General features: G+C 38.6%; 1 protein-coding gene across 4 annotated transcripts in view; it reads right to left on the reverse strand.

The window, feature by feature from the left end:
* Positions 1 to 11583, reverse strand: part of LOC140465898 (rho-associated protein kinase 2-like) — a 230790-nt gene that overhangs the window by 17328 nt on the left and 201879 nt on the right. For 3 of the 4 annotated variants that reach the window (XM_072561831.1, XM_072561815.1, XM_072561824.1), the window contains exons 27-28: positions 10666 to 10869; positions 8912 to 8982 (exon numbers count right to left, since the gene is read on the reverse strand). In XM_072561831.1, coding sequence (XP_072417932.1) covers positions 8912 to 8982; positions 10666 to 10869 — 275 coding nt within the window. The remainder of the gene's footprint in view (positions 1 to 8911; positions 8983 to 10665; positions 10870 to 11583) is intronic. The other variant, XM_072561840.1, reaches the window with a different exon arrangement.

An 11583-nucleotide genomic window follows, 5' to 3' on the forward strand; every position in this document is an offset into this window, starting at 1 on the left:
TAAAATTCAGTTACTACAACCAAAATATTTGTTCCATCATACTCTTAGGACTAATCACATGATCAATGTAACAGCTTGCATTTATAAAGCATCTTGAGTGTCAAAAGGCATCGCAAAGTACTGCAGAGGTACATAGGGTCAAAAATGGTCACCATTATTAAGTCGGTGGTGTGGTCAAGCTCAAGCTCTCTCAGCGGCTGTTGTAGGTCTCACTCACCAACAACAGAGGGGACCTTTTTAATGAGAGGAGAGAGATTTAATAAAAAAAAGACATGGGTGCAATTTCTTTTATACAGAAGATAGTTTGTGTGCTGAACGAATTTCCTGAGGAAGTGGTGTTATGCGTGTACGATTTCAACATTTAAAAGACATTTCGATAAGTACATGAATAGCAACGGTTTGGATATGGACCAGAAGCAGGCAGGTGGGACTGGTTTAGTTTGGGATTATGTTTGGCATGGACTGATTGGACTAAAGGGTCTGTTTCTGTGTTGTATGAACTCTGAGGCCAAACCCTGGGCACAGGTAAAGTAAGAAGAGAAATTATGCAGGGTACACCATGGAGGGACAAAAGTGTACAAGATCACAAATTCTAGGCTCAGCATGGGAAATGGGGACAATTAGGATTTGAAGGTGGACAGAATCCATTTTATAGTTTTATTCCAAGACATGGATATAATGAGGAGCACAGTTTTAGACAATAACTTATTTATCGTGTGTGGCTGTGGGTGCCACATTAGTGGGCGGCACGGTGGCAGTGGTTAACACTGCTGCCTCACAGCGCCAGAACCCAGATTCAATTCCCACCTCAGGCGACTGACTGTGTGGAGTGTGCACATTCTCCCAGTGTCTGTGTGGGTTTCCTCCCACAGTCCAAAAATGTGCCGGTTATGTGAATTGGCCATGCTAAATTGCCTGTAGTGTTAGGTGAAGGGGCAAATGTAGGGGAATGGGTCTGGGGGATTGCGCTTCGGCGGGTCGGTGTGGACTTGTTGGGCCGAAGGGCCTGTTTCCATACTGTAATTAATCTAATCTAATTATGGGAAAGATGTGAATGTAATGGACAGAGTGCAGAAACAATTTACAAGAATAATTCCAGAAATGAGAAACTTCAGTTATGAGGTTAGATTGAAGGCAGCTGGCACAGACATGGAGGGCCGAAGGGCCTGTTCCTGCGCTGTACTGTTCTACGCTTCATGTTCTAAGCTGGGACTGTTCTCCTTGGAGAGTAGAAGACTGCGAGGAAACAAACACAGAGCACATTGGAGAATCTCAGCAGGTTTGACAGCATCTGTGGAAAGAAAAATATGGTCGTGGTGGGTATATGAATAGGAAGGGTTCAGAGGTATATGGGCCAAATACTGGCAAATGGGATGTTAATTTAGGATATCTGGTTGGCATGGACGAGTTGAACCGAAGAGTCAGTTTCCATGCCATACATCTCTAAGACTCTATGAGTTAACACGGAGTCCAGTTTATTTCCAGAAAGGAGATGTAATAGAGCTTTGCAAAATCATCAGCAAGCTGAGTTACAAAAGGGTAAATGAACGAGAGGGCATTGTTTTAAAGTCTAAGCAAAGGAAAGGAAGCAAGAGAGAAACTTCTTCACTCAGTGAGTTGTTAGAATGTGGAATGCACTGCCTGGAAGTAGTGTGGAGGTAAATTCAGTCAAGTTATTCGAGAGGATATTGGATGATTATTTGGATAGAAATAGCATGCAAATGTATGGAGCGAAAAGGAGGAAATTGACATGATGCAATGATGCTCATTTGAAGAGTCAGTGCTGACAAGATGGGCTGAATTATCTCCTTCTATGCCATAACACTTCTACGATTCTGTATAGAGAGGATAAGCAGATGGACTGAGGGATAGATTTGTACAGTGTACAGCTGAAACATCTGCAGATATGGTCACTCATGATGGAGCAAATAAAAGACAAGGCGTTGACTATTCAGCCCCTTAACTTGTTATCTGTTGTTAGGTCATGTCAGATCTATCCCTCATGCACTGTTGACCTATATCAATCAAAAATCTACCAATCTCAACACTATTTTGGTGAAGGGAGGATGAATAAGAGACCAGAATCAGATTTTAAAAAAGGTGTTCTGTTTGGAGTTTTAGTGCTGAAGGAGATTCCAAAGGTAGCGATGAGAAAGGCCAAGAATGTAGTGCAAGATGAGAATAAAACTTAAATCTATGGTGTGGATCAATATAGATCACCAAGGATTGTAGTCACTTGTGAATTTTATGACGGTTCAATATTAGCAGAATTTTAGATAAGCTGAAGTTAACAAAATCAGCAAGAAGGGAGATCTGCTATTAGACCACTGAAATAAGATCGCTGGAGTTGACGTGGTCAAGAGTTTCAACAGTGGATTGGGGGAAGCAGAGATAAAGGATGCTAAAGAGGTGAAGTATTTACAATCAACAGCATAGAGCAGAAGTTAAGTAACATTAAACAGGATGTGCAGGCTGCAAACATTTAGAGTCATAGAGATGTACAACATAGAATCAAACCCTCCGGTCCAACTTGTCCATGCTGACCAGATATCACAACCCAATCTAGTTCCACCTGCTGGCACCCAGCCCATATCCCTCCAAACCCTTCCAATTTATATACCCATCCAGATGCCTTTTAAATGTTGCTATTGTGCTAGCCTCCACCACTTCCTCTGGCAGCTCATTCCATACACGTACCACCCTGTGTGTGAAAACGTTGCCCCTCAGGTCTCTTTTATATCTTTGCCCTCTAGTTCTGAATTCCTCCAACCCAGGGAAAAGACTTTGTCTATTTATCCAATCCATGCCCATCATAATTTTGTAAACCTCTATAAGGTCACCCCTCAGCCTCTGACACTCCAGGGAAAACAGCCCCAGCCTGTTTAGCCTCTCCCTATAGCTCAAATTCTCCAACCCTGGCAACATCCTTGTAAACCTTTTCTGAACCCTTTCAAGTTTCACAACATCTTTCCAATAGGAAGGAGACCAGATTATTCCACGCAATATTCCAACAGTGGCCTAACCAATGTCCTGTACATGACCTCTCAACTCCTGTACTCAATAATCTGACCGATAAAGGAAAGCATACTAAACGTCTTCTTCACTATCCTATCTATCTGCGAATCCACTTTTAAGGAGCTATGAACTTGCATTCCAAGGTCTCTTTGCTCAGCAATACTCTTGAGGACCTTACCATTAAATGCATAAGTCCTGCTAAGATTTGCTTTCCCAAAATGCAGCGCCTTGCATTTATCTAAATGAATCTCCACCTGCCAGTTCTTAGCTCATTGGACCATCTGATCAAGATACTGGTTGTAATCTGAGGTAACCTTCTTCGCTGTCCACTGCACCTCCAATTTTGGTGTCATCTGCTGATTTACTAACTATACCTTGATTCAAATTAAAACAATGAACATGGAAGGGTAAGTGGAATTATTGACAATGATATGGAGCTTGTCAAGGGAAGCAAGATTGACAGAGAGAAATGCAAGTCTTATAACTATTCCCTTTAACTTAAGGAATTACAAAAGGTATGAAGAAGAGTTGGCCAACCTGGACTAGATAAACAGATATAAAAGATAAGATGTACAGAAGCAGTAGTAATTATTATAGACAATTTGGAAAGACTGCTGGAAGGAGACTAACAAAGGAAGTTAAAGATGGTATCAAATTGAAAGAGAAGGTGTACAATGGTTGAGAAGTTTATTGGTAGGACAATGGATTCACAATGTTTTAGAATGCAGGAAAGGATAACTACAAAACAAATGGAGAAAGTAGTGTCAGAAAACTAGCATGAAATATAAAAATAGACAATATAAGCTACAAATATTTAAAAAGGAAAAAAGTAATTTAAATCAGCTGCAAATGACTGTTCAAATCAATGCATATTATCACGGGCAGGAAATGGAGTCTGCACATGGAACTTGGACGTGCCTCAAATGATACAACGCAGATATAAAATAAATTGTATCAAATGTAGAAATTAAAGTGATACTTTTTGCCTCTATTACTTACAGCAGCTTGCATTGCAGATAAATATTTACTTTAATCTACTTATAATCTAGTAATTAGTTCAAAGTTTCAAATCCTTAGCCAAAGTAAATTTAGCATGTGGGATAATTAATTAACAAAATAAAATTACAATGAGAGGGAAGGATAGCATAGTAGCAGTACTTTTGAATGAGTAATCTAGAGGTCTGAAGAAATGCATCAGACTTAAGTTCAAATCCCACCGTGGCACCTGTAGAATTTAAAGTCAATTTGTTTAAAAAGCAGGAATACAAAACAACCATCAGTAATGGTCATAACTGTTGCATATGATATCACGCAATCTTTGGATAGATACTCAGACAGTCTAGCATGAGGTCTACTTCCTGATTGACTATTTACACATACTTACTCTACACTATGTAATTTGTACCTATTGCTATCATGCAATAAACTGCCTTGTGTTATGTAGCACAAGTGCCACTTAGATTAGATTCCCTACAGTGTGGAAACAGGCCCTTTGGCCCAACCAGTCCACACCGACCCTCCGAAGAGTAACCCACCCAGCCCCATTTCCCTCTGATTAATGCACCTAACATTACGGGCAATTTAGCATGGCCAATTCACCTAACCTGCACATTTGGAGGAAACCGGAGCACCCAGAGGAAACTCACGCAGACACGGGGAGAATGTGCAAACTCCACACAGAGAAGTAGCCCGAGGCTGGAATCGAACCCGGGTCCCTGGTGCTGTGAGGCAGCAGTGCTAACCACTGAGCCATGACGCCCTATCTTATTTGAATTGTGTACATTACTGATTTTTTTTTCACTGGATTAATAATCCAGAGAACAGGACATCAGTAATTCCAGTTTGAGAATGTCACAGCATCATACAATTCAGAAGGTGATATCAGCCCTGTGACAACTCTGTAGAAGCTATCCTGTCTACTGTTCTTTCCCCATAGCCTTCTTCTTGATTAAAAAAAACTCATACTCTGTCCTTGATAATTAGACAAACCCATAGACAGAGAAAAGAGAATAGGTAGGAGCACAGTACCTCAACCACTCAGAGCCCAATATGAAATGGTCATCAGTGGTGGGCCCTGTTACTGAAATACCTCAAGATAGAAATGCCAAAGTGAACCCATTCAGCCCAAGGAAAATAAAAAAAATCTGAAAACAAGTGAGTTAATCATTAAGTACATTACCACCTGAAGAAAACAAAGCAACTGAAATGTACACCCCAACAAACAGTCAGCAGCACTCGTGCAGCTCACAATAGGACAAAAGCAGCACTCCCCTTGAGACATGGATATCTTTGTCTCAGAGCTGGTAAGAGGTACAAGAAAAACAGTGCAGGCCCAAAATGAGAGTGTCTTCAGAGAAGAGGGCTTATTGGGATTGAGTGGGAACTCAGGGAGCAAAATTAAAGCTCCCTAAAGATAAAGGGGAAGAAAATATTACAATAATGATTCAAAAAACCCATTGCCACTGTCATGAATGAAGGGTCACAAGACACAGCTACAGCTAACAAGAGCAAAGACCAGAAAATCAATTCACACTGATGCCGCAGTGTCAGAAAAGTGACATAATTTACTTAAGGTGCCGCCATATAAGTTTCGCTTAAAAATTAAAGAAGGGATGTGTATTGTGTTTTGGGTCGTGAAAGGCAGGAAAATGTCTATTTTGCCAGTGAAGAAGTGGGAAATTCCACCTTGGCTGTAGAAGACGTGAAAAATCCTCCTGGAGGAGATAAACCAACATTTTGACTATTAAAAAGAATTGTTCTAATTTTTCAATTGGAAAATTCAAGTAAATGGTGCAGATACAGTATTGCTATATAATGCAATTTAAAGCTTGGAAGAAATAACACAAGAGAGTTTTGCTAAGAACTTCATACGTATAGCCATAATACCGAGCTTTGTATCATCAGCAAACCTGGTCCATTTCACTCTATTCCTTCATCTAAATCATAAGATAGATTGTGGACAGTTAAGGTCTGAGAACTGATTATTGTTGACAGCCTAACAACTCAAAAATGGTTTATTTATCCTATTCTATTTTCTGCCCTTTAAACAATCCTCTATTCATGCTAGACTATCACCTTCAACCCCATGGTGATTTGTAACAACTTTTCATGAGACATTTTATTTTCTGTTTTTTAAAAATCTAAATATACAATTACTGGTTCAGTTTTGAAATTCCCTAATAGTTGCATCCTCAAATATTCAAATGCATCAAATACAACTTTCCTTTCCTAAATCCAATCTGAGTCAAAGTAGTCAAAGTGACATTCTCACATCTTCAACAACGGAGTCAACATTTCTTCTCTGGGCCAAAGAATTTCCTTCACTACTGTCCTGTGTCATTCTTTTTTAAAATTAAGTCTACTTTCCCAGCTCCTTTTCTTTTCTGGTTATTTCTTTTCACTGTGTTAAGTGCTGGAATATTTAGTTCCAATCTCAGCCATCATGCATTGCAGTTTCTGTGCTGGTTATTAAGTAGATCAGAACCTCTGTGTCAATAATCCACTTACTTTGTAATAAATTTTTGGCACGTCATAACTGGTGTCAGTTATTCCCAGACTGGGAATTCAAATTTCAGTTCATGATCTGAGCATAAAAATGCGGGCTGCTATAATTTTCCAGCATTCAGGGATTTTTGCACTGGTCGAGATGTCATCTTTCAGATGAGATATCAAACTATGCCATCTTCCCTCTGAGAACAATATAAAAGTTCCTCAGACAAAATTTCACAGAACAGTGAAGAAGTTACCAAGAGTATTGGCCAATTTTAACCTCTCGAGATTTATCTGGTCATTACTGTTTGTGGGTAATGCTGTAGCTGCAACATTTTCTACATCTCAACAGTTTGTGAGCTTTCAAAAATGCTTCACTGAATGCAAATCACGAGATGATCTTCGGTTGTGAAATGGGCTACATAAATATTGAGTTTTTAAAAGCTGTTTGCTCTGATTTGACCTTATTAATTAATACACAAACCTGTGTCTCTTCTTTTGTAACTCTAAACTAAATTGCTGCACTGCTCTATTGCCTTGGATTTTCTCCTTACATTTATAAATTTTACATACCCCACACCATTTTTAAAAAGTTTAAAATCCTACCAATTATGCTGGTTATTCAAAGTGCAAAGATACTATTTCCAGCCCAATTTCATTGGCACCTCAATAAACAGAACAGCTCTCTCTTTCCACAGTACTGTTGCCAGTGTCCAATGAATCAAATCCTTCATCTCCCACACCAGTCTTCAAGCCACCAATTGAACCCTCTGATCTATCTCACACTGTGCTAGTTTAACAGGGTCGAGGGAGTGCAGAGATTACCTAGGGTCCAAATTAATAAGCAGAATTTTAAAGGCAATAATCTCCCCCAATGGAACTTCATTCCACCAACATTATTGGTTTCCACATGGACTATTCACAACAGGATCTGCCTCCTTAAATTTCTTTTCCAACCATAACAATATGTCCTTAACAAATCTTTGGGTCTCCCTGTAGTGCCTACAATATTTAACCTCAACCATACTGTCCCCAACACTACCACATTCCTCATCACATTTCCCACTTGAATGTCCTCATACCTCATGGTATTGCAGTCAGTTTGCCCATATCCACCCAGGCAATAACAGCCTGGATAAGAGACAAGGCTAATCAAGCGATACACTCGGGATCTACTTAGCGCCTGATCCCTCGTCTCTTATATGACCATGAATGGGGCATTCCAGTTCTAGTCTAATAGGGGAGAATTCCTTTTGGATCAGTGTCCAAGAAATTCTCCCCTTCCCTGATACACGACAATTACTGCGTTTTGGACTGTAACTCAAAATTTCAGCTGGAGCTTCTTGAAAAGCAGTGACTTAACTGCATACAGTATAGGGTTGTCCAGGATTGTATTACCTTTCACAAACATCACAGCTGTAGTGTGGTATTCCACCTGCAATCCCTTCCCTATCTATATTTATTTATTTAATTAACTGAAGTTCATTTATAATCAACTTGGCATAGAATTTTGAATTAATTCCTTGATCCACTTTAAATTATGGTTAGATTAAATTAAACATTTACCTGCAACACAAACCACAAGTAGGAGGCAAAAAGCAGAACTGCACAGCCCTCTCCACCAAAATTTCTAAATTTTAGATTTCTTTGTGAGCATATTATGCGTCAACAGTCTCTGTGTACTTTTAAATTTTGCAGCCTTTTTGAGCCACACTAAAATTAAAAGTACTCACACAGCTCCGCGCTCATAGCAATTAGCCCTTATTCAGACAATTGAGTATTGACATAAATTGCCCCTTGATGGTTTTTTTTTAATATATTGTCTGATTTGCAGTTTCTTTTACAGTTTTCAGAAGTTTTAAGTTAAATTCAATTTCAGTTTGAGTCTACACATTCAAAGACCATCAGAGAGCCCCGACAGCCAGGTTTCATAATGGCTAATTGGATTAATGTCCAAATCTGGTGGAATTGAGGGAACAATGAATAGAAGTCACAACCATATCTACATTGTTAATACACGTTTTGGAAACTCTAGAAACCAAAACGACCATGACCACTTTTTCTTATATAAAAATTTTATGCAAAGTCTTTCTTCACAGTTAACATTTTTGCATTAAATACTGTATTATTTTCACGTCTGCAAATCAGACAAATTGTCAGAATAGGATTTAACAGGCCAGCCATTCATCAAAACATTGAAAATTATATGCAAATATATTACTCAACTGGTCACCACCTATAAACCATGAAAGACATATTGTTGGCTATTTCACTGCAGTCATCACCAGATGGGACAGAGACCTACTAATACTACTCACTCAATTTCAAACAGATACTTTATTCAATTGAGGATTATTAATCCAGATATTCACTTAAAAGGGAAGTTCATTGGAAGGAAAAACCATACCTGCTTTCGCCATAGGAATTTCTTTGTGTTGTTTCTCATGGGTAAGGAAAGCCAACCTTCCAATCTGGATTCTGAGAAAAATGGAAATGAGCTTTAAAAAAATACACTAGGTAAAAGTCGGTACTGTAGATACTGGAGATTGGAGTCAAGATTAGAGTAGTGCTGGTAAAGCACAGCAGGTCAGGCAACATCCAAGGACCAGGAGAATCGATATTTCGGGCAAAAGCCCTTCATCACGAATGGCTCTTGATTCCTGAAGAAGGGTTTTTGCCTGAAATGTCGATTTTCCTGCTCCTTGGATGTTACCTGACCTGCTGTGCTTTACCAGCACTACTCTAATCTTGGATTTTAAAAAATTACACTCCCAGTTGACCAAACATTCTGGGCATCTAAATGGAGTAGCATCCATACTTGGTTCCAGCTTTGACACCAATATCTCACCATTTTTAAATTTAGAAAGCCTAAGTCAACTGACCGTTTTTACTTTACGGTTGTAATCCAGCTTTAATAAACGATGTGTTGAAAAATTACTGCCAACCTGGAAGCACATCTTCCATCCGCAATTAGTGTGACTAACTATAAAAGTGAAGAAATGTAGAAATTCAAACCTGCAGAACATATTGTTTCATCTTCAATCATTTGAATCCGTATTGTTTTCTCACCATTTATAGAGTCATAGAGTTGTGCAGCATGGAAACAGACCCTTCAGTCCAACTCATCCCTGCTGACCAGAGATCCTAAATTAATCTAGTCCCATTTGCCAGCACTTGGCCCTTAACTCTCTAAAACCTTCCTATTCATGTATTCATCCAGCTGCCTTAATTAAATGCTGTAATTGCATCAGCCTACACCACTTCCTCTGGCAGCTCATTCCATACACGCAATACCCTCTGCATGAAAAAGTTGCCCCTCAGATTCCTTTTAAATCTTTCCCCTCTCACCCTGAACCTATGTTTTCTAGTTTTGGACTCCGCTACCCTGGAAAAAAGACCTTGTCCATTTACCCGACCCATGCCCTTCATGATTTTATAAACCTCTATATAGTTACCCCTCAGCCTCTGATGCTCCTGGGAAAACAGCCCAAACCCTCCAACCCTTGTACATTTTTTCTGAACCCTTTCAAGTTTCACAACATCCTTCCTATAGGAGGGAGACCAGAATTGCACAGAATATTCCAAAAGTGGCCTGTACAGCTGCAACATGACTTCCCGACTCCTATACTCAATGTTCTGACCAATATTTCTTACTACTAAATATTATGTCCTAAAGAAATTACAGTAATTCCCAAACTTTTTTACAAAAAGAATGAAATTTGACTTGTCCAAACCATTGGATCCCTTTAATATTAATTTGTTTGAACAAAACAGAACATGCTACAGTCAAGAATCTGCATTACAAATGAGAACAAAAGCCACATAATTTAAAATTAAGAGATTAAGGCAATAGGCCATGCCAAGAATTAAATTCCAAGTTAATAAGTTATATGTCAGCATTTTACTGTATCTTTAAGCTGAATGTATCGATTTAAAAAAAAGGGTTTCTACATATAGGTCAATGCCAATGCAAATGATGATAAGGGAACTTTACATAAAAGTAATATTTCCTTCTTCTGTATTCTTCTGCATGCAGTCATACTCCAAACAACATTTTGTCAGCTCAATCTTTGTGTATACAAAGACTATTAGAGAAACTCTAATAACAGTCAAGCTATTTTTAAAAAGCAAATAATGCTCAAGTCACATGCAGTACATCACCTGGGGAATCAGGTTCAAGTTCAGGCTCAGAGCCAGGATCAGACTGTGTACGTACAAAGGGCTCTGCATCTTCGTCTGACTCAGACTCAGAATCAGAATCATGGATGTAAGAATAAGAGGGCTTAGTGGCAAGGGTGACAGAAGTGGAAGAGCGTTTGTAGCTAAAAGACATGGACTCCGTTGTATGGGACTGAGTGATACGAACTGAGAAAACCAAGGCAACAAACAGGTAGAAAAGCAAAGATATTTATTTTTCATAACTTCAGTGTAGAAAAGGATTAGAAAATGAAAAACAAAACTAAATTGAAATAATCAGGTAGAAAAAAGATGGGCAAGAAGTTAATGGAATTTTTTTAAAAATTATGAATGTGTTTTTTTAAAGATGGATAAAACAGCCGTACTTTATATTGTTACACAAAAATAAAGTGTTTTACAAAGAATTTTAACTGCTCACCTCTCAAAGTAAATACTGAACTTCTACAGTTATTGAGCAAAGAGTGAAATACATTTCCTTTTGTTACCAAACCATTGCTGTGAATTCACATCCACTGGGACATGGGTCAAGACTGCGTAAACATATTTTACTACAGATTATTTAAGTTCAACTTCAAAGTCTTTGTTCTTGCAAACTTGAGTTATTACATATTTTACGTAGGTAGTCCCAATCTTACAATCAACAGTGAAATGGCATAGTTTTCAAATGTCTTTGTGATTATTAATCCTGAATACATTCTACTTGGTTGATCATTTTCTTTGGAACAGGTTCTGAAGAACAGTTATGGGATTTAAAACAGTAACTCTGTTGCTAACAAACCTACTGATTTTCTGCAGCACTTCCTATATCAATGGCAAACTATTCAAATTCCCCAAGGCAAATTTCCAAATAATGCCTGATCTCCAAAGAGAAAAAAAATTCAG

Source organism: Chiloscyllium punctatum, chromosome 3, assembly GCF_047496795.1.
Source record: "Chiloscyllium punctatum isolate Juve2018m chromosome 3, sChiPun1.3, whole genome shotgun sequence".
Taxonomy (NCBI): domain Eukaryota; kingdom Metazoa; phylum Chordata; class Chondrichthyes; order Orectolobiformes; family Hemiscylliidae; genus Chiloscyllium; species Chiloscyllium punctatum.